We start from the raw sequence: 24204 nt of genomic DNA, 5'->3' as shown, positions 1-24204 counted from the left end.
ACAGCTTCCCAAGTAGATTGGACTACAGGTGTACACCACCATGCCTGGCTAATTTTTGTATGTTTAGTAGAGATGGGGTTTCACCATGTTGGCCAGGCTAGTCTTGAACAAGGATTGCTATTTATTTTTGGCGAATTGACCTTTTTTTTTCTTTCTTTTTTTTTAAGAGATGGGCTTTCACTCTGTGCCCAGACTGGAGTGCAGAGGTGTGATAATGGCTCACTGCAGCCTCGAACTCCCAGGCTCAAGCATCCTTTTGCCTCAGCTTCCCGAGTAGGTGGGACTGCAGGGACACACCACCATGCCTGGCTAATTTTTTTTTTTTTTTTTTTTTTTTCAGAGAAAGGGCCTCGGTGTGTTTTTCCAGGTTGGTCTCAAACTCCTGTCCTCAAGCAATCCTCCTGCCTTGGCCTCCGAAAGTGCTGGGATTATAGGCATAAATCACCATGCCCTGTTGACCTTTTTGATATTATGTAATATCACTCTTTATCCCTGGTAATTTTCTTTAGATCGGTGTTTGTGCAGTATGTATTTTTTTCATCTTTTTACTTTTTAACACATCTGTTTCATTATATTTAAGGTGGGTTTCTTATGAACACCATGTCACTGAGTCTTTCTTAAAATACATTTTGATAATCTATATTGAACATTTGCATTGAATGTGATCATTGCTATTTTTGGATTTAGGTGTATGAAGTTATATTTTCTGTTTATTCCCACTTTTTTGTTCCTTCCTTCCCCCTTCCCTGACTTCTTTTAGATTACTTGAATAATGTTTTTTTTTTTTTTGAGATGGAGTTTCGCTCTGTCGCCCAGGCTGGAGTGCAATGGCGCAATCTCGGCTCACTGCAACCTCTGCCTCCTGGGTTCAAGTGATTCACTTGCCTCAGTCTCCTGAGTAGCTGGGACTACAGGTGCATGCCACCACACCCAGCTAATATTTGTATTTTTAGTAGAGACGGGGTTTTACCATATCAGCCAGGCTGGTCTCGAACTCCTGACTTTGTGATCCGCCTGTCTCGGCCTCCCAAAGTGCTGGGATTATAGACATGAGTGACCATGCCCAGCCTACTCAAAAAATTTTTAGTATTTCATTTGAATTTTTCTATTTTTTTGGTTACTCTCAGGATTTTTGTTTTTAGTGATTGCTCTAGGGATTATAGTATACCTACTTACCTTTTTACAGTCTACTGAGAATTAAATGTTTTACCACTTCAAGTAGAATGGAAAAGCCTTAGCACTCTATAGGTCCTTTTACTCTCCTCCTTCTATGCTCTTACATACATGTACACACAATGAAAACTCCATCAAACAGTGGTGATCATTTTTGCATTTAGTCGTTACACATATTTTAAAATAACTGACACAGAGATAATAGTCTACTCTGTTTAATCAGATATTTTCCATTTCTGTTGCTCTTTCTTCAGCCTTGAAGTTCCACGTTCCCCTTACCCATCACTTCTGTCTGAGGAACTTCCTTTAGCATTTCTTTTAGACCAGTTCCAACAAGTGATTCTCTTAAATTTCTGTTATCTGAGAATGTCTTATATTTTTGTCTTTTTTCCTAAAGGATGTTTTTGCTGGATATAGAATTCTGGGTTGATGATTTTAAAAAATTAAATTGCTACATCCTCTGGGCTTTCATTTCTGATGAGAAATCTTCAACCATTCAGATTGTCTTCAGGCTGGGCAGGTGGCTCACATCTATAATCTCAGCACTTTGGGAGGCTGAGGCAGGAGGCTTGTTTGAGGCTAGGAGTTTGAGACTACCCTGGGCAACATAGTGAGAGCCTATCTTTACAAAAAGTTAAAAAACTAGTTGGATGTGGTGGCATGCACCTGTGGTCCCAGCTACTCAGGGGGCTGGAGTGGGAGGATCACTTGAGCCCAGAAAGTCAACACTGCAATGAGCTATGAGTGCACCATTGCTCTCCAGCCTGGGTGACAGAGTGACACCCTGCCTCAAAAAGAACCCCTAAAACAAATTATTATTCCTCTATACATAATAAGGTGATTTCTCCCCTACCTGCTTTCAAGATTTTTACTTGGTCTTTGGATTTTAGCTGTTTGATTATGATGTGTCTGGGTGTGAATTCTTTTGAGTATATTTTGTTGGGGTTTGCTAAATTGCCTGAATCTGAGTTTGGAAACAGAAGAGAGGCACAGTGCTCTATTGCATTTTTGGGGATGCTTTGCAGTTCTGATTAATGACCAGTCCATGTGAAGTTTCAGCTGCTTTGACCTCATCAGCACATTCCACAGTTGTTGACTCAGAAACACCACAAAAATAAAAGCTATGTGAGTGATCGCTGTTTAGTTGGGTGGTGTGTGGCTATGGATACCCAGGTACATGAGCATAAACATAAATATGTGTGTCTGGGAGTGTATTCTAGAATGTCTCCTCCCTTTTACCCTTGCTTCTGTATCCCTGACTCTTATTTTACTGTTCATACAGACAGTCAACAAAGGTGTGGACACACAGGTTGAAGGAGAAGGGAGCCGCCCATCCATGGACTTATTCAGGGCCATCTTTGCCAGCTCCTCAGATGAAAAGTCCTCATCCTCTGAGGATGAGCAAGGTGACAGTGAGGACGATCAGGCGGGCTCCGGGGAGGCCAACTTCCAAAGCTCCCAAGACATTGACATGGGGGAAACATCATCCGTGGTTCACGGTATGTCAGTATTTCAGACTCAGGGAATTAAAGAAGACGATGTCCTAGGACAGCTCCTTCTTTGCTTACTCTGTAATCTTAAACTCAAATCATTAGCAATCAATGATATGTAAACTTTTATATATATATATATTTTTTTCTGTTTGTTTGTTTTCCTTGAAACAGGGTCTTGCTCTGTCCCCATGCTGGAGTATAGTGGCTCAGTCTTTGGCTCACTGCAGCCTCCACCTCCTGGGCTCAAGCAGTCCTCCCACTTTAGCCTCCTGAACAGCTGCAACTACAGGCGCGTGCCACCATGCCTGGCTAATTTTTGTATTTTTAGTAGAGATGGGTTTTGCCATGTCGCCCAGGCTGGTGTCGAACTCTGTCGAGGAGGCTAGTGTAGGAGACTCTGTCTCAAAAAAAATGGCTGGTGGCTCATGCCTGTAATCCCAACACTTTGGGAGGCCAAGGTGGGCAGATCATCTGAGGTCGGGAGTTCAAGATCAGCTTGACCAACATGGAGAAACCCCATCTCTACTAAAAATACAAAATTAGTTGGCATGGTGGTGCATTGCCTGTAATCCCAGCACTTTGGGAGGCCGAGGCGAGTGGATCACTTGAGGTCAGGAGTTCGAGACCAGCCTGGCCAACATGGTGAAACCTCGGCTCTACTAAAAATACAAAAATTAGCCAGGTGTGGTGGTGCATGCCTGTAATTCCAGCTACTCAGGAGGCGGAGACAGAATTTCTTGCACCCAGGAGGCTGTGGTTGCTGTGAGCCAAGATAGTGCCACTGCACTCCAGCCTGAGACAGAGTCTCGCTCTGTCACCCATGCTGGAATGCAGTGGTATGATCTCGGCTCACTGAGATCTAGTGACAAATAAGGCACAGTGGCTCATCCCTGTAATCCCAGCATTTTGGAAGGCTGAGGTGGGAGGATCACTTGAACCCAGGAGTTCAAGAGCAACCTGGGCAACATTTCAAGAACCCATCTCTACAAAAAGTAATAAAATAAAAATATATATAGTTTCTTCTTAGGTGATTGCAAATACCAGCCTGTTTCCTTTTTCTGTGGGAAAAAACCCTGTATTTTTTATCATAAAGTCATCTATATTTGAATTTTAAAAGTTTAGAGAAATGTGGAAAGCTTGAATCTCTTGTAATTCCACTTCGCAGAAATAACCACTGTGGTTTTTTTGTTTTGTTTTGTTTTGTTTTTGAGACAGAGTCTCACTCTGTCACCCAGGCTAGAGTGCAATAGTGCAATCTTAGCTCACTGCAATCTCCACCTCCCAGGTTCAAGCGATTCTCCTGCCTCAGCCTCCCGAGTAGCTAGGATTATAGGTGTGCACCGCCACGCCTAGCTAATTTTTGTATTTTTGGTAAAGACAGGGTTTCACCATGTTGGCCAGGCTGGTCTCAAACTCCAGGCCTCAAGTGAATCCACCTGAAGTGGCCTCTCAAAGTGCTGGGATTATAGGCATGAGCCACCATGCCTGGCCAAAAATAACCAAACACTTTGATGTATAGTTTTCCAGACTTTTAAAATTTTTATATCTCTTCTATCTGAAAACATAGTAATCTGTTTAAAAAAACAAGATTATCAACGTGAATATGATCATTTATCTTCAAGGTTTTTTATTTGATAATTTATTTTGAGTGAAACTCATCTCCCACAGTTTTCTGGGATGGGACATAGTCTCACATTCATGATGGTTTGTAAGCTTCTTCCTTCTCAGATGACCCTTCCTTGGAGACACATTTTCACCCTTCGGGTCTTAGGGGAGCTAGGCAATATGCCCACAAGCACACTCGCCATCCTGTACCTTAGCCCTTTGTACCCTTGGTCACAGGTGCACTCATGTGACTGACTTCCAGCTCCGGAGTCTGCAAGGGCAGCGCTGGGGTCTGTGTGTTCACTGCTGCATCCTTAGCACCTGGCAGATGTGAAGTGGTGTGGGCAAGCACATGTTATCTGGTGGCAATAGACATGAATGAAAGACATAGAGACATTAACATGGGGCAGAAGAATGATGTGAACACCCTGCTGTTTTTCAGCTCTTGTGCCAGCACCCCAGGAGCCACCACCTTCCTTCTCGATACAAAAGATGCAGATAGATGAAAGAGAAGAGTTCGGCCCTCGGCTGCCTCCTGTCTTCTGCCCCAGTGAGTGCAGAGCTCTTTGGTTTATCCGTTTTTATCAGTGTGTGACTGCCCTGAGATGGGGCAGTGTGACTTAAAGCCGACCAGACATTATGTGCTCGCTTCTGGTTTATGTGTTTTCAGTGATGTTTTAAACCCGTTGTCTCCACCTAGTGCCTGAAATGATAGTTGTTCCTGTAAAGCTTCAGAGACCTCCAAACTTTTCCTTACCTGCCACTTGTTTACAGGAGGGTTCTAAGTATCTTAAGTTATGTTATAGAAATGTAAGTTTATTGGCTGGGCGCAGTGGCTCATGCCTGTAATCCCAGCACTTGGGAGGCCAAGGTAGATGGATCACCTGAGGTCAGGAGTTTGAGATCAGCCTGGCCAATGTGGCAAAACCCCATCTCTACTAAAATTACAAAAATTAGGCCAGGTGCGGTGGCTCATGCCTGTAATCCCAGCACTTTGGGAGGCCGAGGTGGGTGGATCACAAGGTCAGGAGTTCAAGACCAGCCTGAGCAAGATGGTGAAATCCTGTCTCTGCTAAAAATAAAAAAAATTAGCTGGGTGTGATGGTGGTCTGTAATTCCAGCTACTCTGGAGGCTGAGGCCAAGAATTGCTTGAACCCAGGAGGCGGAGGTTGCAGTGAACTGAGATTTCACCACTGCACTCTAGTCTGGGTGACAGAGCGAGACTCCATCTCAAAAAAAAAAATTAGCTTTGCGTAGTGGCAGTATCATAGCCAATGAGGTTTATCTGAGGCACAATTATTGCTAATTGAAAACTTTTCCCAATACCCTGCCATGAAGACTTGCAATATAGTTGGCTTTGGCAATGTTTGACAGTCTCTGGAGACTGAATATTAAAAAAAAAAAAATTCGCTGGACATGTTTGCGCATGTACCTGTAATCCCAGCTACTCAGGAGGCTGAGGCAGGAGAATTGCTTGAACCCGGGGTCAGAGGTTGCAGTGAGCTGAGATTGCACCATTGCACTCCAGCCTGGGCAACAGAGCAAGACTCTGTCTTAAAAAAAAAAAAAAAAAAAAAAAAAAAGACCAGGTGCTATGGCTCACACTTGTTATTCCAGCACTTTGGGAGGCTGAGGCAGGCAGATCGCTTGAGCCCAGGAATTTGAGACCTGCCTGGGTGACACAGGGAGACATGTCTGTATAAAAAATAAATAAATAAAAAAAGAGAAAAAGATAAAGAAATTTTAAAAAATTGCATACAAAGATGGGAGGGGAATTGCAAGGAGAAGAGTATTTATGACTCTTATTTAAAAATTTTAATTTATTTATTGATTTATTTTTCAGACAGGGTCTCATTCTGTCACCTAGGCTGGTGTGTAGTGGTGCTGTCATAGCTCACTGCAGCCTTGGACTTCTGGGCTCAAGTAATCCACCCACCTCAACCTCCCAGCCACTACAGCCAGCCAAGCTTCCTGTTTACTTTAGCTAATGTAGCAAATAAAATAAAATAGTCCTTTTAGAAGTAAATATACTCCATCCCCCATCCTGTTCCCCAAATATCTGTCAGCAACTTCTATTAAGTGCCATCTTAAATTGGCATCTCAGGTTAAAACATTTAGACTGGTTTATTATTTTTTTGATGGCTGGGTTAACAAACATCTGTAACATGGCTCAGATCTATAAATAACACGTAAATTCCATTATTCACTTTATAGTTTTCCATGGTGCCTATATTTGAATATTGGTTTGGTTAGCAAACTGCTTTCAAAGACAGGATAAAAAACAGAGAAAAAAATTATGACATTTTGACAAGTTGCAGTGAATGTATTTCTTTTATTTTTGAGCCAGAGTCTTGCTCTGTCACCCAGGCTGGAGTGCAGTGGTGTGATCTTGGCTCACTGCAACCTTTGACTCCCAGGTTCAAGCGATTCTCCTGCCTCAGCCTCTGAGTAGCTGGGATTACAGGCATGTGCCACCATGCCTGGCTAATTTTTTTGTATTTTTAGTAGAGATGGGGTTTCACCATGTTAACCAGGATGGTCTCCATCTCCCGACCTCATGATCTGCCTGCCTCCAGAAGTGCTGGGATTACAGGTGTGAGCCACCATGACTGGCTGAATGTATTTCTTATTTGCTACAGTTGTTCAGCATGTTTGTTTTATTTTGTTTTGTTTTGAGACAGAGTCTCACTCTGTCACCTAGTTTGGAGTGCAGTGGTGCAATCTCAGCTCACTGCAACCTCCGCCTCCCAGATTCAAGTGATCCTCCTCCCTCATCCCCTCTGGTAGCTGGGATTACAGACATGTGCCACCATGCCTGGCTAATTTTTGTATTTTTAGTAGCGATGGGGTTTCACTATGTTGGCCAAGCTGGTCTCGAACTCCTGACCTCAGGTGATTCACCTGCCTCAGCCTCCCAAAGTGTTGGGATTACAGGCGTGAGCCACCGTGCCTGGCCCTTATTATACTTTTAAGTTCCGAGATACATGTGCAGAATGTACAGGTTTGTTACATAGGTATGCACATGCCATGGTGGTTTGCTGCACCCATCAACCTGTCATCTACATTAGGTATTTCTCCTAATGTGAGACTGCATCTCTTTAAAAAAAAAAAAAAGAAAAAAAAAAATAGCCTGGTGTGGTGGCGCATGCCTGTAGTCCCAGCTACTCAAGAGGCTGAAGTGGGAGAGGCTCATGTGAACCCAGGAGGTTGAGGCTGCAGTGAGCTATGATCCTACTGCAGCATTCCAGCCTGGGTGACAGAGCAAGATGCTGTCTCAAAATAAATAAATAAATAAAATTAATAAAAGAATTTTGGAAAACAACAACAACAGTTTTGGGAGGTTGAATTTGGAAAAATCTGGTTGGGCATGGTAGCTCACCTGTAATCCCAGCACTTTGAGAGGCTGAGGTTGGAGGATCCCTTGAGTCCAAAAGTTCAATACCAGCCTGGGCAACATAGGGAGACCCTTATTTCCACAAAAAAATTAAAAAATTAGCCGGGTATGGTGGTACTTCCCTGTAGCCCCAGCTACTCGGGAAGCTGAGGTGGGAGGATCATGTGAACCCAGGTCGAGACTATAATGAGCTGTGATTGCACCACTGCACACCAGTCTGGGTGACAGAATGAAACCCTGTCTCAAAAAAACAAAGAAAAAGAAATAGGACTGCAAAGTTGTAGGCATCTGTTAAATGAATTTGGAAAATACTCATCCTTATGAAACATCTTGAAACTTTTTTTTGTTTTTTTTTTGAGATGGAGTCTTGCTCTGTCACCCAGGCTGGAGTGTGGCACGATCTTGGCTCACTGCAACCTCTGCCTCCCAGGTTCAAGCAACTCTCCTGCCTCAGCCTCCTGAGTAGTGGAGATTACAGATACATGCTACCAACCATGCCCTGCTAATTTTTGTATTTTTAGTAAAGCTGAGGTTTCACCATGTTGGCCAGGCTGGTTTTGAACTCCTGACCTCAAGTGATCCGCCTGCCTCAGCCTCCCAAAGTGCTGGGATTATAGGCGTGAGCCACTGCTCCTGGCCAAAACTTCTCTTTAGGTGAAAAAAAATTGATTTAATGACTTTCACTACTTCTACTATTGTGAATTTTTGTTGATTTGGTTACCTGGAAATTAATGACCTATGAAAACATTTTGGTCTGAATTTGGAGATGGAGAATTGAGGCATATGCAAATTCTTTAATTACTTTTAATGATTATATACATTATTATTACTTTGTAAAATTAGGTAGAGATAGGGTCTCACTGTGTTGCCTAGTCTGGTCTTGAACTCCTGAGGTCAAGGATCCTCCTGCCTGGGCCTCCCAAAGTGTTGGGATTACAGGCGTGAGCCACTGCTCCCAGCCCATTATGTTGTTTTGATGGTAGTTTTTTCAGTATTTCCACTTATAAGACAAATTATTGTAAAATACATTTTTGTAGAGAGAGGACAGAAGGAAAAAAAAAAGAGAGAGAGGACAGAAGAAGAGCTGACATTTAGGTGCCAGATTCTGAGCTTCGGGATTCATAGACGTGGCCCTGTCTAGCCTAGTCTGTGTCCCAAAAAGGATCGGGATTCTTAATTTCCCATTTTATAGTTGGGGAAACTATGCCTGAGAGAGGTTAGGTGATGTGCTGAAGGTCACAGTACAGGCAGCAGAGCTGAGTTCCATTTCTGGTCTGTTTCTGAGCTTATCTGACGATGTTGAATTACAAAAGGCTTGTGGGCTTTCTGGTCCGATTTTATCTGCATCTGGCAGCTGGGGTCATGGCAGGATACTGATTGGATCACACAGGTCTTTGTTGAGGTCTCTGGCAGCTTTCTAAATACAGCTCTGCAATACACTGATCTGTTTATCAGTGAGGCAGAAGCTAATCTGAGGGCAGGAGTCCTTCCTCCGTTAAACATTCCATCTACACCAGACATCTGATTCAGTAATTTAGGAGCTTAGTTTTGGATAGTCTTTGTTTTCATCCTATATAGGTCCTACGTTTATTACCTTTGTGTTTCAGATGCTCGTCAGACCCTTGAGGTTCCTCAAAAAGAGAAACATAAAAAGAACAAAGACAAGCACAAGGTCAAGAAAGAGCACAGGCGGAAGAAAGAGAAGGTGAGAGACTTCTGTGTGCCTGGGATCAGTGTGGCGTGGGACCAGTCGGTCAGCCCCCAGGAGTGTCATATACCGCAGCTGAAGAGCAGATCTCGTGGCTAAGTCAGTTCTATCTGAGCCTTCACAGAAATGTCCACAGTCAATGCAAACCCTTGATTTTTCAGAAATTTTCTTTTGCACTTAAATTTTTTTTTCTTTTTTTTTTTTTAAGACGGAGTCTCACTCTGTTGCCCAGGCTGGAGTGCAGCGGCGTGATCTCAGCTCCTGCACCCTCTGCCTCCAGGGTTCAAGCGATTCTCCTGCCTTAGCCTCCCAAGCAGCTGGGAGTACAGGCGTGCATCACCATGCCCAGCTAAGTTTTTGTATTTTTAGTAGAGACCGGGTTTCACCATGTTGGCCAAGCTAGTTTTAAACTCCTGACCTCAAGTGATCTACCCACCTCGGCCTCCCAAAGTGCCGGGATTACAGGCGCAAGCCACCGTGTCTGGCCCTTAAAAAACTTTTTTTGTGAACATTAAAAAGTAGAAAAAAGGGCATTTAAGGATCTTAGAGCAATAGGTGAGTATTAAATACTAAAACTATTTCTTATTTATTCAACACTAAGTGAAGGTATCATTTTCAGCATTTCTCAACTACTTTGTTTTTATTACAATTTGAGGTTTTAGTCCATCACTTGCCATTTGAAGTAAAAGAAGTTGAATAGAAGGCAGGCGTGTGCTTTCACTGTTGATGTCTCTTATTTCATCCTCCATGTCTTCCTTTGGGTTTTAATTAGGTTAATGTTCTTGTTGGGTACCCAAAATAGTCTGAGCTAGCAGCTGAAGAAACTGGAAAGTTTCATCACTGGCTACCAGAAGGAAGCACTCCCACGTGTGGAGGATGACAGGCGTTCCCTCCTAGCAAAAGGAAGAAAATGTGTGCTAACAGGCCCGAAAACCAAATCCGTTTGTCCTTACCAGTGTTATCTGCTGTTTGGTGACCTTCTGCCAGTTTCTTCCTTGTGGTTTTCCCGGGTGCCTGTCATCCTGACATGAAGTTTCCCAAGGGCCTGACAAAATAAACAAGTAGGGTTCACCAGAGGCGGCACAGGTCCCCACGCATAAGATGTGTGGTGTCGTGTCTTATGGCACCGAGTATTACAATGGGTCCCGTCTGTGCCTTCTTGGTTCCATGGTATCTGTTGCTGGAGGCGCAGGTGGGTCAGGGTGCACAGTTGAGAGGGGCACAGCTATCTGCCCTGTGCTGTCTTGTTAGGCTATCACTGTCACTCTAAATGAGGTTTAAACATTTTTTTTGAATGACTCTACCCCTGTAGCCTTGTTAACCTTTCTGTGTATTGAATTAAGGAGGAAAAAATTGCATTTGTTTCCCCTCGCCATTGTTTTTTTTTTTTTTTTACAGAAAAAGAAACACAGGAAGCACAAACACAAAGGCAAGCAAAAGAGTAAAAAACTGGAGAAAAGTAGTAGCTCCGAGAGTTCTGACAGCAGCGACAGTCAGAGTGGTGAGGAAACTGCAGACGTGTCACCCCAGGAGCTGCTGAGACGGTGGGCAGTGGGAGATGGGGGTTTTTCAGAAACTTTTAGAGGCTTACTGAGTGCTTGATGTATTTGCTTAGAGGCAGATGTCAGAAATGAGAAACTGGTAGGCGGGGCGCAGTGGCTCACCTATAATCCCAGCACTTTGGGAGGCTGAGACAGGAGGATCACTTGAGCCCAGGAGTTGGAGGTTGCAGTGAGCCATGATGGCACCTCTGCACTCCAGCTTGGGTGACAGAGCAAGACCCTCTCCCTAAAAGAAAAAAAAATGTATATATTAACTAGGTTTTTAAAAAAGTTTTAATATCTAATTATGTAAGTGATATGTGAATATATTATCATTATGAAAATTCAGACCTTACAGCTAGTGCTTAAAGTAGCCCTGACCAATTCTCCAAACCTCTACTTTTTTCACAGTAACCTCTGCCACCAGTTTCATATGTACCTTTAAGACCTTTTCTGTGCAACCCCCGACACACACACTCACATATGTGGACACATGTACACATTTTTTTTTTTTTCAGACGGAGTCTCGCTCTGTCACCCAGGCTGAAATGCAGTGGAGTTATCTTGGCTCACTGCAACCTCTGCCTCCTGGGTTCAAGCAATTCTCCTGCCTCAGCCTCCCAAGTAATTAGGATTACAGGCTCCTGCCCCAATGCCTCGCTAATTTTTTTTTTTTTTTTTTTTTTTAGTAGATACAGGGTTTCGTCATGTTGGCCAGGCTGTTCTTGAACTCCTGACCTGAGGTGATATATCCACCTCAGCCTCTGAGTGCTGGGATTACAGGTGAATCACCATGCCTGGCCTATGCACACACTTTTGTGCACATTTTAAATATAAGTAATACAATTTCATATAGCATATATTTATAGGGTATGAATTTTATTTTTTGAGACAGAGTCTTGCTTTGTCACCCAAGCTGGAGTGCAGTGGCCTGATCACGGCTCACTGTAAACTCTGCCTGTCTGGCTCAAGGGATCCTCCTACCTCAGCCTCCAGAGTAGCTGGGAGTGTAAGTGTGCACCACTGCGCCCAGCTAATTTAAAAAAAAACTTTTTTGTAGCGATGGGATCTCTTATGTTGCCCAAACTGGTCTTGAACTCCTGGCCTCAGGTGATCCTCCTGCCCCGGCCTCAGGCGGGAGCCACTGCATCAGCTTACTCTTGCCAGTTTTATCTTTATGTGGAAGAACTGTGTTGTGTGAACTCTTTGAGTGTCTGGCTTATGAGCTTCCTTCAGGTGATCGTAAGCGGCAGTGACGGGCCTGTAGCCATTGCTGTGGAAGATTCCTTCTTGTTAGCATGCCACAGTGTGTTTATCTCCTCTATTTTGTGGACACTGGCTTTTCTACTTTGAGGCTGTGGAACAGGGATCTGTAGCCAGTGTCACCCAGCTCTGTTTTGAATAGAGCTGCCACAAGCATTTCTATATATGAAATTGAGATTTAAGACTGACAACTTGGGGGCTGGGCATGCTGGCTCATGCCTGTAATCCCAGCACTTTGGGAGGCCAAGGTGGGAGGATGACTTGAGCCCAAGAGTTTGAGACCAGCTCGGGCAACATAGGGAGACCCTGTCTCTCTAAAGAAAAAAAAAAAAAAAAAAGCCGTTTCAAGCTTGGGTCCTGGAGTGAATATATTTTAGTTCCTTCCCAAGGGTCATGCAATGGATGAGGTAGGTGAGTGAAACTGATATTAAAAACTGCTTGTATTCTCAAGGCTAAATAAGACTAGGGAAAAAAGTTGCTTTTAAAAATGGTCTTGGGGCCGGGCGCGGTGGCTCAAGCCTGTAATCCCAGCACTTTGGGAGGCCGAGGCGGGTGGATCACGAGGTCAAGAGATCGAGACCATCCTGGTCAACATGGTGAAACCCCGTCTCTACTAATACAAAAAATTAGCTGGGCATGGTGGCGCGTGCCTGTAATCCCAGCTACTCAGGAGGCTGAGGCAGGAGAATCGCCTGAACCCAGGAGGCGGAGGTTGCGGTGAGCCGAGATCGCGCCATTGCGCTCCAGCCTGGGTAACAAGAGCGAAACTCCGTCTCAAAAAAAAAAAAAAAAAAAAAAAAAAAAATGGTCTTGGCTGGACGCGGTGGCTCACGGCTATAATCCCAGCACTTTGGGAGGCTGAGGTGGGCGGATCACCTGAGGCTGGGAATTCAAGATCAGCCTGACCAACATGGAGAAACTTCGTCTCTACTAAAAATACAAAACTAGTCAGGCATGGTAGCGCACACCTGTAATCCCAGCTACTTGGGAGGCTAAGGCAGGAGAATCCCTTCAACCCAGGAGGCAAAGGTTGCGGTGAGCTGAGACCACACCATTGCATTCCAGCTTGGGCAATAAGAGTAAAACTCTGTCTCAAAAAAAAAAGCAAAACAAAAAAGGTCTTAATATCTTAATATGAGGTGTGGATGAGTGAGTCTCTGTGTTTTCAGGGTAGTAGAAGAAGCATTTTAAGAGCACAGATGAGACAGATGAGACTTGATTGTGGGTTATCTGTGTGCATTTTATAGGTTTAGACATGCTGCTGTGATTTGGGGAGACCTGGCATTCTCAGCTTCACAGAGCTGTTTGGTTTTTCACTTCCTAGCTAACTTTCCATTTCTCTTTTCTGTTTTCTTTTCCAGGCTGAAATGTCTTCCGCTAAGAAGGCAGTAATTGAAGGTTGCCCTGGCTTGTCCTAGAATCATTTCTCCTCCATGATGGAAGCCCAGTGATTGTTCAGTTAATGTGTTGTACAGAGTGTATTTATATGTAAATTCCTGCTGTAAAATACTTTTTAAAACCTTGACATTTCAAAGACTGCTTTGAAAGGTCGAAGAAATTGATTTCTATTTTTAATTTCAGTTAGTGTCAGAGGAAAAAATCCAGACTGAACAGTTTAATTAAAGTGGAATTTTTCTATTTTCTTCTCGATTTTTAAAAAATATCCTAGGACGTTAGAAGTTAAAAGTGAAGGTTTCTCTCTGGTTTTGTGATGAAGACAGTCTGGACTCACTGAAGGACACGTATGTGAGAGGGGGTGGTTGTGGCCTCTCCTGCCGTTTCTTGGGAGTGAAGCTCTTCCCTCTCTGGGTGGCTGGTGCCCAGGAAGCCCCATGAGAGGGAAGAGCTAGGGCCTGACAGGGGGCCTCAGCCTCTCAGGGTAGATGTCACTCAAGTGTCTAAGGCAGGCAGAGAGACCAGTGGGAGAATGTGCACCCACAGCCTGGGTTACATGACCACAGGCTACCTCATGTGCACCAAGGAGACTTTTTCAAAAAATAAAGGGCAGACCAGGTGTGGTGGCTCGCACCAGTAATCTTAGAGCTTTGGGAGGCTGAGGCAGGAGGATCGCTTGAGCCCAAGAATTCCAGACCAGCCTGGGCCACATAGAGACCCCTGTCTCTACAAAAAATAAAGTACAGAGTGCTTTTACATTATGAAAGTAGCATCATAGATCACAACAATTTTAAAAGCAGAAAGAAGGAAGAGGCTGGGTGCAGTGGCCTACGCCTGTAATCCCAGCACTTTGGGAGGCCAAGGCCAGCAGATCACTTGAGGCCAGGAGTTCGAAACCAGCCTGGCCAACATGGCGAAACCTCATCTCTACTAAAAATACAAAAAGATTAGCCAGGTCTGGCGGGCACACGGCTGCAACCCCAGCTCTGTGCGAGGCTGAGGCACGAGAATCCCTTGAACCCTGGAGTGGAGGCTACAGTGAGCTGAAATTGCACCACTGTACTCCAGCAGCAGCCTGGGTGACACAGCGACTCTTGCCTCCAAAAAAAAAAGGGAAGGAAACCACTTTTACTATCACCCGAAGATGACACCCCTCAACATTTTGAATAATTCCACCCAGCCGGGCGCGGTGGTTCACGCCTGTAATCCCAGCACTTTGGGAGGCCGAGGCGGGTGGATCACGAGGTCAAGGGAGCGAGACCATCCTGGTCAACATGGTGAAACCCCGTCTCTACTAAAAATACAAAAAATTAGCTGGGCATCGTGGTACGTGCCTGTAATCCCAGCTACTCAGGAGGCTGAGGCAGGAGAATTGCCTGAACCCAGGAGGCGGAGGTGGCAGTGAGCCGAGATCGTGCCATCGCATTCCAGCCTGGGTAACAAAAGCAAAACTATCTCAAAAAAAAAAAAAAAAATTCCACCCAGTCCTTTTCTAGCTATGGGGCTATCTGACTGGTGGTAGCATTTTGTTCTCTTACTGTTGTTGGCATTGTGGCACATAGTTCCCTCATGCTATTATCAGTTTTGTGAACCTGCTCCTAATAACTGCATCCATCTTATTTTGTACAGGGACCACGTCATAACTTACTGACTTTTTCTGTTTTGACATGAAGTGGGTTGGCCAGGAGCCCTACCCAGGCAGAGGACACGTAGAAATTGCCTTGTGACAGGGAGCCAGGGAAACCCCAGGGGAAGGCTGAGGCTGGGGCGCTCTGGTTTTGCTCCCTCCACCTGGTTCCTCTTGTTCTCAAAACGCAAAGCATTTTTTTTTTTTTTTCAACGTCTGCCTCCTGAGGTCAAGCCATTCTCCTGCCTCAGCCTCCTGCCTAGCTGGGACTACAGGCATGCGCTCCCACATCTGGCTAATTTTTTTTTTTTTTTTTTCAGTAGAGACGTGTTTTCACCATGTCGGCCAGGCTGGTCTCTAAAACTCCTGACTTCAGGTGATCCTCCCGTCTAAGCCTTCCAAAGTGCCGGTATTATAGGCGTGAGCCACAGCGCCCGGCTGCAAAGCCCATTTTTCTATGGGTAACATGCGCTGCGTGGGGTGGCACCATTTTTCACCCAGCGGGCAAGCAGGCAGTGAGGTCGCGGGCCCAGGGTAGCACGCGCCTCCGAAGGCCTGTTTGCGCAGGCGCGTGGCGCCACCGTTCCCAGCCAGGCCTGCGGGCGGCCACCAGCGGGCTGGGCTTCGAAATGGCCTCCCCGCCGCGGTGCTCCCGGACAGCCCCGGACAAGAACTGCAAGCTGCCCCCACCCTCGGCTCCCACTGGCGGTTACTGTCCCGGCAAGCTGTCCTGGGGGACCCTGGTGAGGGCCTTAGGCCGTTTCAAGCTGTCGATCCCGCAGACGCGCAGAAACGTGCAGCTGCTGGCCACTCTGGACCCCCTAGCCTCCAGGGAACCACCACCGCTGCTGCCCGAGAAGCACGAGGTGCCGGAGAAATTGATCTGGGGCGATCAGGACCCTCTCTCCAAGGTCAGAACCGGCACTGCGGTGAGAGAGCAGTGGCCTGTTTCCCACACGAGGGGAAGATGCTCAGGCTGGCGGAGGACCCTGGGGAACCCAACTGGCTTCACCGGGACCCCCAGGGAGGCCCTGGGCCCATTCACCCATCTGTGGCACATCCAGTGGGTAAAGTCAGACACAACGGAGCAGGACCTGCTGGAGCTGCCACCCACTGGGGAACCAGGACTCATTCCGCCAGAGGGTCTGCACCGCTATGTGCACCCTGACCCCACCCAGACCTTGGAGTCTCCGCAGGGCCACCCACAGTGATGCTCCTAATTGCAGCCCAAGGGTCAGTGGCACAGCTCTCCCCGTGCAGGAGACAGAGTTAGTGTCAGAAGAAACAGGAAACTCAGAATAATAATAATAATAATAATAATAATAATAATGAATTGGGCCAGGCAAGGTGGCTCACACCTGTAATCCCAGCACTTTGAGAGGCCCAGGTGGGAGATCACTTGAGCCCAGGAGTTTGAGATCAGCCTGGGCAACATAGTGAGAGCCCATCTCTACAAAAAATAAACTTAGCCAAGCATGATGGGGTGCACCTGTGGTCCCAGCCACTTGAAAGGCTGAGGCAGGAGGATCCCTTGAACTCAGGAGTTTTGAGGCTGCAGTGAGCTATGATTGCGCTACTGCACTCCAGCCTGAGCAGTGAGACTCTGTCTCCAGGTTATAAAAAAATAAAACAAAAACCAAAAATCGGCTGGGTGCAATGGCTCATGCCTGTAATCCCAGCACTTTGGGAGGCTAAGGAGGGCGGATCACTTGAGGTCAGGATTTCAAGACCAGCCTGGCCAACATGGTGAAACCTTGTCTCTACTAAAAATGCAAAAACTAGCCATGCATGGTGGTGCATGCCTGTAATCCCAGCTAGTCAGGAGGCTGAGGCAGGAGGATCACTTGAACCAGGAGGCAGAGGTTGCGGTGGCATCTCACTCTATCTAAAAACAAACAAAAAATGAAGAAAACAAAACAAAAGCCAATAAAGAACCTTCTCAATAAGTAGTGTTTCATGCTTGGCCTTGATTTAATGCACTCACATGCAGATGTCACAGTGTGTTAATAATTTCCTTGAAAACTGTGCCTGGCTTCCTAGCATGTTTAAGATGAAGTCTGGCGATCTGCCTTCTAGGCCATTTCGAATCTGGCACCTCTCCGTGTTCTCCTCCCCCATCCCCCTGTCTTGCTGACCTACAAGCAGTTCTGGCCTCAGGTCTCATGGTGGGTCCCTGTCCCCATGGTGCTGCCCTCCTAGGGAGGCCCTCGCTGACCGTCCGTCTAAAGTAGCCGGGGCCACCATCTCCTCCGTGGCTCTTGCCATGGCCTGACATCCCCGTTCTGTCCCTCGAGTGTCCTTTGGCTGCCAGCAACTGGCCCCTGGAGGTTGAGGAGTTTGCTTCTCAGTGGTTGCTGAGCTGACCTCAGGTCCAGGCCCCATGAGGGAGGAGGCTGTTGAAATTTATTTGTGGAATAGTTGAGTGAACGCTATGCATAGAAGAACTGTTTTGTGGCTGGGTGCGGTGACTCATGCCTGTAATCCCAGCACTTTGGGAGACTGAGGCGGGCGGATCACGAGGTCAGGAGTTTGAGACCATCCTGGCCGACATGGTGAAACCCCATCTCTACTAAAATTAAAAAAAAAAAAATTAGCTGAACGTAGTGGCACCAGACTTTAGTCCCAGCTATCAGCTACTTGGGAGGCTGAGGCAGGGGAATCGTTTGAACCTGGGAGGCAAAGGTAGCAGTGAGCTAGATCTCGACACTGCACTCCAGCATGGCGACAGAACGAGACTCCGACTCAAAAAAAAAAAAAAAAAAAAACCCGTTTTGTTTTTGCATAAATTGCTCTGTCCTCTGCATGAGCTTTGTCAGCACCTCCGAAATGTACCCATGTGTTGGGGACTTCTCTCCGCAGCCTGTGGGACCCCTTTACCTAGTGGATCCCAAAGCACTGTGTGCAGAAAAAAAACCTGAAAGGAGGGCCCCAGAAACGCCTGAGGTGAGGGCATCGGAATGCTTTCCCACTCTTGCTGATGCTTTTCCATGATGGAGTTCTAGGGTTTTTTTTTTTTTTTTTTTTTTCTTTTTAAAATTAAATGATATATATTTAAAATTATTATTTAATTTTAATTTTTTTTTTTTTGAGACGGAGTTTTGCTCTTATTACCCAGGCTGGAGTGCAATGGCGCGATCTCGGTTCACCGCAACCTCCGTCTCCCGGGTTCAAGCAATTCTCCTGCCTCAGCCTCCCGAGTAGCAGGGACTACAGGCGTGCGCCACCATGCCCAGCTAATTTTTGTATTTTTAGTAGAGACGGGATTTCACCATGTTGACCAGGATGGTCTCGATCTCTTGATCTTGTGATCCACCCGTCTCGGCCTCCCAAAGTGCTGGGATTATAGGCATGAGCTACCGCGCCTGGCTTAATTTTAATTTTTAAGGTTTTGTAGAGAGGGGGGTCTTGCTCTGTTGCCCAGGCTGGTCTTAAACTCCTGGCCTTAAGTGATCCTCCCTCCTCGGCATCCCAAAGCGCTGGAATTGCATGCATGAGCCACTACGCCCAGCAAATTTAATTTCAATTTTTAATCATAGTTCGTCTTTCCTAATGAGATAAAAAACCCAAACCCTGCAGGGGCGGCGGGGGCTGGGGTAGCCAAAGGCAGGGGCGGGCGCGGGAGGGCTGCGCAGTCACGTCCTGGGGATGGGGGCGGCTCCTGGGGTAGGGAGCTGTCTCGGCAGGCGCGCCCCCGCCCGCCCGGCTTAGCAGACTCCCCCAGCGGCCGAGCCCGGTGCAGCTCTCTGCGCTCTCTGGCAACGGAGCCCCAGTTCCTGCGTCCTGGAGGCTGAGCCCGCATCCCTGTGTCCCTTTGTCCCCATGTCCCAGAGTCCCCAAGAGGTGAGGCATCGTCTCATCCCCTGCATCCCCACCTGCGCGTCCCCAACATCCCCCGCATCACCTGCAACCCCGAAGGACACCGCTCACCATGCCCTGAACAGTCGCATCCACTCACCCCTGCCCTCCCAGGCACCCTATACCCTGACACTGTCTTCCAGGCCACACCCCTTGTCTCGCCTCCAATATTTCCCCACCCCTACACCTACGCAGCTCAACGTGGGACATGTCGCCATGGGGCGGGGGGCGGGAAACGGGGCATCTTCAGGCTTCCCTGCTTTGTCCTTTTTTCACCCCAGTTTTACTGAGATATAATTCACATATCATAATTTAATCATAGAAGCTGTAGTGGTTTCTAGGGTATTCACAGAGTCCTGCACTCCCCAGTTCCCCAATACCCATCCTCCCGACTGCAGGCAATTCTACTTTCTGTCCTATTCTAGACCTTTTATAGCGATAGAATCAGGCCATATGTGGTCTCTTGTGGCTTCTTTTCCTTAGCATAACGTCCTCAAGTTTCATCCATGTTGTAGCCTGTAGCAGTGCTCCCTTCCTTTCTCATTACCAAGTAATATTCTGTTGCATGACCATGACACCTTTTTTTTTTTGAGACGGAGTTTCCCTCTTGTTGCCCAGGCTGGAGTGCAATGCGGCGATGTGGGCTTACCGCAACCTGCGCCTCCCGGGTTCAAGCGATTCGGCCTCAGCCTCCCGAGTAGCTGGAATTACAGGCATTCGCCACCATGCCCAGCTAATTTTGTATTTTTAGTAGAAACGGGGTTTCTCCATGTTGGTCAGGCTGGTCTCAAACTCCTGATCTCAGGTGATCCACCTGCTTCGGCTTCCCAAAGTGGTGGGATTACAGGCGTGAGCCACCGCGCCCGGCCGCCACATTTTCTGTATTCGTTCTTCAGTTGACAGATATTTGGGTTGCTTCCACTTAATGCTATGAACTTTTTTTTTTTTTTAGATGGAGTCTCACTCCAGTCGCCAGGCTGAAGTGCAGTGGCACGATCTCGGCTCACTGCAACCTCCACCTTCCAGGTTCAAGCGACCTTCCTGCCTCAGCCCCCCTAGTAGCTGGGATTACCGGCAAGCACCACCATGCCCGGCTAATTTTGGTATTTTTAGTAGAGACAGGGTTTCGCCATGTTGGCCATCTGGTTTCAGACTCCCGACCTCAGGTGATCCACCTGCCTTGGTCTCCCAAATTGCTGGGATTACAGGTGTGAGCCACCGCACCTGGCCGAACTGCTTATTTTGCAAAGTGGCTGCAGTATTTTACGTTCCTACCAGCGGTGTGGGAGGGCTTCAACTATGCTCATCCTTGCCGACACCTGTTGTAAGGGGACTTTGATGATATCCACCCTAACGAATATGACACGGTATTACACGGTGGTTTTCTTTTCTTTTTTTTGAGACGGAGTTTCGCTCTTGTTACCCAGGCTGGAGTGCAATGGCGCGATCTCGGCTCACCTCCGCCTCCTGGGTTCAGGCAATTCTCCTGCCTCAGCCTCCTGAGTACCTGGGATTACAGGCACGCGCCACCATGCCCAGCTAATTTTTGTATTTTTAGTAGAGACGGGGTTTCACCATGTTGACCAGGATGGTCTCAATCTCTTGACCTTGTGATCCACCCGCCTCGGCCTCCCAAAGTGCTGGGATTGTAGGCGTGAGCCACCGCGCCCGGCCTCTTTTTTTTTTCTTTTAGACAGAGTCTGGCTCTGTCGCCCAGGCTGGAGTGCAATGGTGCAATCTCGGCTCACTGCAGCCTCCGCCTCCTGGGTTCAAGCGATTCTCCCGCCGCAGCCTCCCGAGGAGCTGGGACTAAGGCACACATCACCACGCCAGGCTAGTTTTTGTATTTTTAGTAGAGATGGGGTTTTTAATTTTCCACACGAAGGGTCTCTGCCCCTCAGCAGTCAGGGCGGCAAACAGGAAAGATTTTACTCACGTGGACGCGGGATCCAGGTGTCCCAAGGTGAGGGGGCGTCTGCTGGTCTGTGCTGTGGAGAACGCAGCTCCGCACTCGCGTTTCCTCCCAGGTCTATGAGGAGAAGGCAGCTCCGCAGACCGCCGTGAGACGCGACGCACGCCGGCGTGATGACGCACACCGGCGCCGTGACGCCACGCACCCACACTGTGGTTCATTTGCACTTTCCTTAGTGATGTTGAGCAGCTTTTCGTGTGCTATCAGCTATTTGCATATCTTCCTTTTCTTTCATTCTTTTTGAGACAAGGTCTCACTCTGTTGCCCAGGCTGGGACTGCAGTGACATTACAGCTCACTGCAGCCTCTGCCTCCCGAGTTCAAGCAATTCTCATGTCTCAGCCTCCTCAGTAGTTGGGATTACAGGAGTTTACCACCACAGCTGGCTATTTATTTTTTTTTGTATATTTAGTAGAGATGGTTTCGCCATGTTAACCGGGCTGGTCTTGAACTCCTGGCCTCAAGTGATCTGCCTGCCTCAGCCTCCCAAAGTGCCAGGATTATAGGAGTGAGCCACCATGCCCAGCCCTTGCATATCTTCTTTGGAGATATATCTATTCAAATCCTTGGCCCATTTGAAATTTTAATTTTAATTAACTTGTTTAAAGACAGGGTCTTGCTCTGTCACCCAGGCTGGAGTGCAGTGCTACAATCATAGCTCATTGTAACCTTAACCTCCTGGGCTCAAGCAGTCCTCCTGCCTCAGCCTCGTTAGTGGCTGGGACTACAAGTGTGAGCCCCCATTTTTTAAAAAGTTTTGTACAGGCAGTCTCACTGTGTTTCCCAGACTGGTCTTGAACTCTCAGGTTCAAGCAATCCTCCTGTCCCAGACTCCCAGAGTGCTGGGATTACAGGCATGAGCCACTGTGCCCAACCAGATTTTTTTTTTTTTTTTTTTTTTTTTTTTTTTGAGATGGCGTCTCACTCTGTGCTCAGGCTGGAGTACAGTGGTGCAATCTTGGCTCACTGCAACCTCCTCCTCCTGTGTTCAAGCAATTCTCCTGTCTCAGCCTCCTGAGTAGCTGCAATTACAGGTGTGTGTCACCACGCCTGGCTAATTTTTGTATTTGTAATAGAGACAAGGTTTTGCCATATTGGCCAGGCTGGTCTTGAACTCCTGACTTCAGTGATCTACCTGCCTTGGCTTCCCAAAGTGCTGGGATTACAGGTGTGAGCCACCGTGCCCGGCCAGAATTTTTAAAATTCATTTTTTTCCAGGTGGTTTATTGCAAGTGTTTGGAAATAAAATTGTGTTGTACATTGATCCTGTGTCCTACAACATGTTGAACTCATCTGGTCTCTCTTTTATCAGATCCCGTTTAAAATTCTGAGTGGGCACGAGCACGCTGTGAGCACTTGCCACTTCTGTGTGGATGACACAAAGCTCCTCAGTGGCTCCTATGACTGCACTGTGAAGCTGTGGGTAGGTGGCCCGCGGTTAGGTGCTCCTGGAGCCAAAACGTCTCCTAAACTTAGGTATCTCCTATGCTGAGTTCCTCAGCCCTGAACTCACAGGCACTGTGGGTCCAGGTTTGCATGTCTTCTGAGCAAAGTACCAGAAGAAAGGGGAGGTGAAGGCCCAGCCTGGGTGAAGTTAGGGTGGCTGCTGCCAGCCTGTGGACCTGGAAACAGTGGGAATGGGATGGAGACCTTTGGACTGAGAGCACCGCACCCATTTTTTTTTTTTTTTTTTTTTTTTTTGAGATGGAGTTTTGCTCTTGTTGCCCAGGCTGGAGTACAATGGCATGATCTCAGTTCACTGCAACCTCCACTTCCTGGTTTCAAGTGATTCTCCCGCCTCAGCCTCCTGAATAGCTAGGACTACAGGTGTGCATCGCTACTCCTGGCTAATTTTGTATTTTTAGTAGAGACAGAGTTTCACCACGTTAGCCAGGCTGGTCTTGAACTTCTGACTTCAGATGATCCACCTGCTTCAGCCTCCTGAAGTGCTGGGATGACAGGCGTGAACCACAATGCCCGGCCCCCACACCTTTTTTCTTTTTCTTTCTTTCTTTTTTTTTTTTGAGACAGAGTCTTGCTCTGTTGCCCAGGCTGAACAATGGCAGGATCTTGACTCACTGCAACCTCCGCCTTTCGGTTCAAGTGATTCTCCTGCCTCAGCCTCCCTAGTAGCTGGGACTACAGAGGCATGCCACCACACCCAGCTAATTTTATTTTATTTTATTTTTAGTAGAGATGGGGCTTCATTATGTTGGCCAGGCTGGTCTCAAACTCCTGGCCTCAAGTTATCCGCCTGCTTCGACCTCCCAAATTGTTGGGATTACAGTCGTGAACCACTGCATCCGGACACCCCACCCACACCTTTTTTAGAGAATGGAAGTCCTGGCTGTGTTGGGGCCTAGGATGTCATCTCTCTCCTGGTTTTAGTCCAGGAGGTCAAGGGTTCAGTGAGACATGTTCTTGCCACTGCACTCCAGCCTGGGTGACAGAGCAAGACCCTGTCTCCAAAAAAAAAAAAAAAAAAAAGATTTGGTAGTTTTTCTCATATTATTACAAAGGTGATATACTTTTATTACAGGAAACATGAAAACACAGAAAGGAAAAAAACTCATCTTTCCATGACCCCAGAGTTAATTGCTGTGAAAATGTTGGCATGTGTATTTTTTTCTTGTCCACATACGTCTGCATACATTTAAGAAATTGGCGGCCGGGCGCGGTGGCTCATGCCTGTAATCCAAGCACTTTGGAGGCCAAGGCGGGTGGATCACCTGAGGTTGGGAGTTCAAGACCAGCCTGATCAACATGGTGAAACCCCGTCTTAAAAAAAAAAAAAGAAATTGGGACTGTACAGAAATACTGAATATGTACCCACCATAAACTTAGATGCCAAATATTGTCACATCTCTTTCATTTTCCAACTATTTATTAGCCCCCCTTTCCCTCATTCATTTGAAGTCTAACCAGTATTTCCCCCTTAAATTGTCTGGGTTCACGGGGTGGGGTCCTGCTTCCAAATGCCCAGTGTGGAGGTAGTGGGCCCACCTGTGCACAGCCGCTGTTCCTGCTCTCGGCTACATGGTGTCACTGTCGAGTCTAAAGCTGCATAGCCCTGCGGACACTGATCCATTCCAGTGTACTGCCCTGAGCTGGCCCTGGGCCCGCCTAGAGTGTGTGCATGGGCCTCAGTCCCACACCCCAAGACGATCATTTTCTTTCT

The 24204-nt window shown here is 47.0% G+C and overlaps 2 protein-coding genes, 1 long non-coding RNA gene and 1 other non-coding gene across 4 annotated transcripts in view; 3 read left to right on the top strand and 1 right to left on the bottom strand.

The window, feature by feature from the left end:
- GPATCH1 (G-patch domain containing 1) overlaps positions 1-13816 on the top strand; it is a 47272-nt gene extending 33456 nt beyond the window's left edge. The window contains exons 16-20 of the mRNA XM_012448452.2: positions 2456-2672; positions 4714-4821; positions 9274-9371; positions 10773-10918; positions 13540-13816. Coding sequence (XP_012303875.1) covers positions 2456-2672; positions 4714-4821; positions 9274-9371; positions 10773-10918; positions 13540-13570 — 600 coding nt within the window. The 3' untranslated portion in view covers positions 13571-13816. The remainder of the gene's footprint in view (positions 1-2455; positions 2673-4713; positions 4822-9273; positions 9372-10772; positions 10919-13539) is intronic.
- Positions 5518-5656, top strand: LOC135276902 (U4 spliceosomal RNA). Its single transcript, XR_010344453.1, has one exon. It is a non-coding gene; the product is annotated as a U4 spliceosomal RNA (small nuclear RNA).
- LOC135276757 (uncharacterized) overlaps positions 9698-24204 on the bottom strand; it is a 40341-nt gene continuing 25834 nt past the window's right edge. Inside the window, exon 4 of the long non-coding RNA XR_010344296.1 lies at positions 9698-10419. This is a non-coding gene — a long non-coding RNA (uncharacterized LOC135276757). The remainder of the gene's footprint in view (positions 10420-24204) is intronic.
- Positions 15830-24204, top strand: part of WDR88 (WD repeat domain 88) — a 31820-nt gene continuing 23445 nt past the window's right edge. Inside the window, exons 1-2 of the mRNA XM_064381506.1 lie at positions 15830-16111; positions 22339-22449. Of these exons, the coding sequence (XP_064237576.1) occupies positions 15830-16111; positions 22339-22449 (393 nt within the window). The remainder of the gene's footprint in view (positions 16112-22338; positions 22450-24204) is intronic.

The sequence above is a fragment of the Aotus nancymaae genome, unplaced genomic scaffold (assembly GCF_030222135.1).
Source record: "Aotus nancymaae isolate 86718 unplaced genomic scaffold, 86718_ANA_hifiasm-v0.15.2.pri h1tg000028l, whole genome shotgun sequence".
NCBI lineage: Eukaryota > Metazoa > Chordata > Mammalia > Primates > Aotidae > Aotus > Aotus nancymaae.
This window is presented reverse-complemented; position numbering and strand designations above follow the sequence as displayed.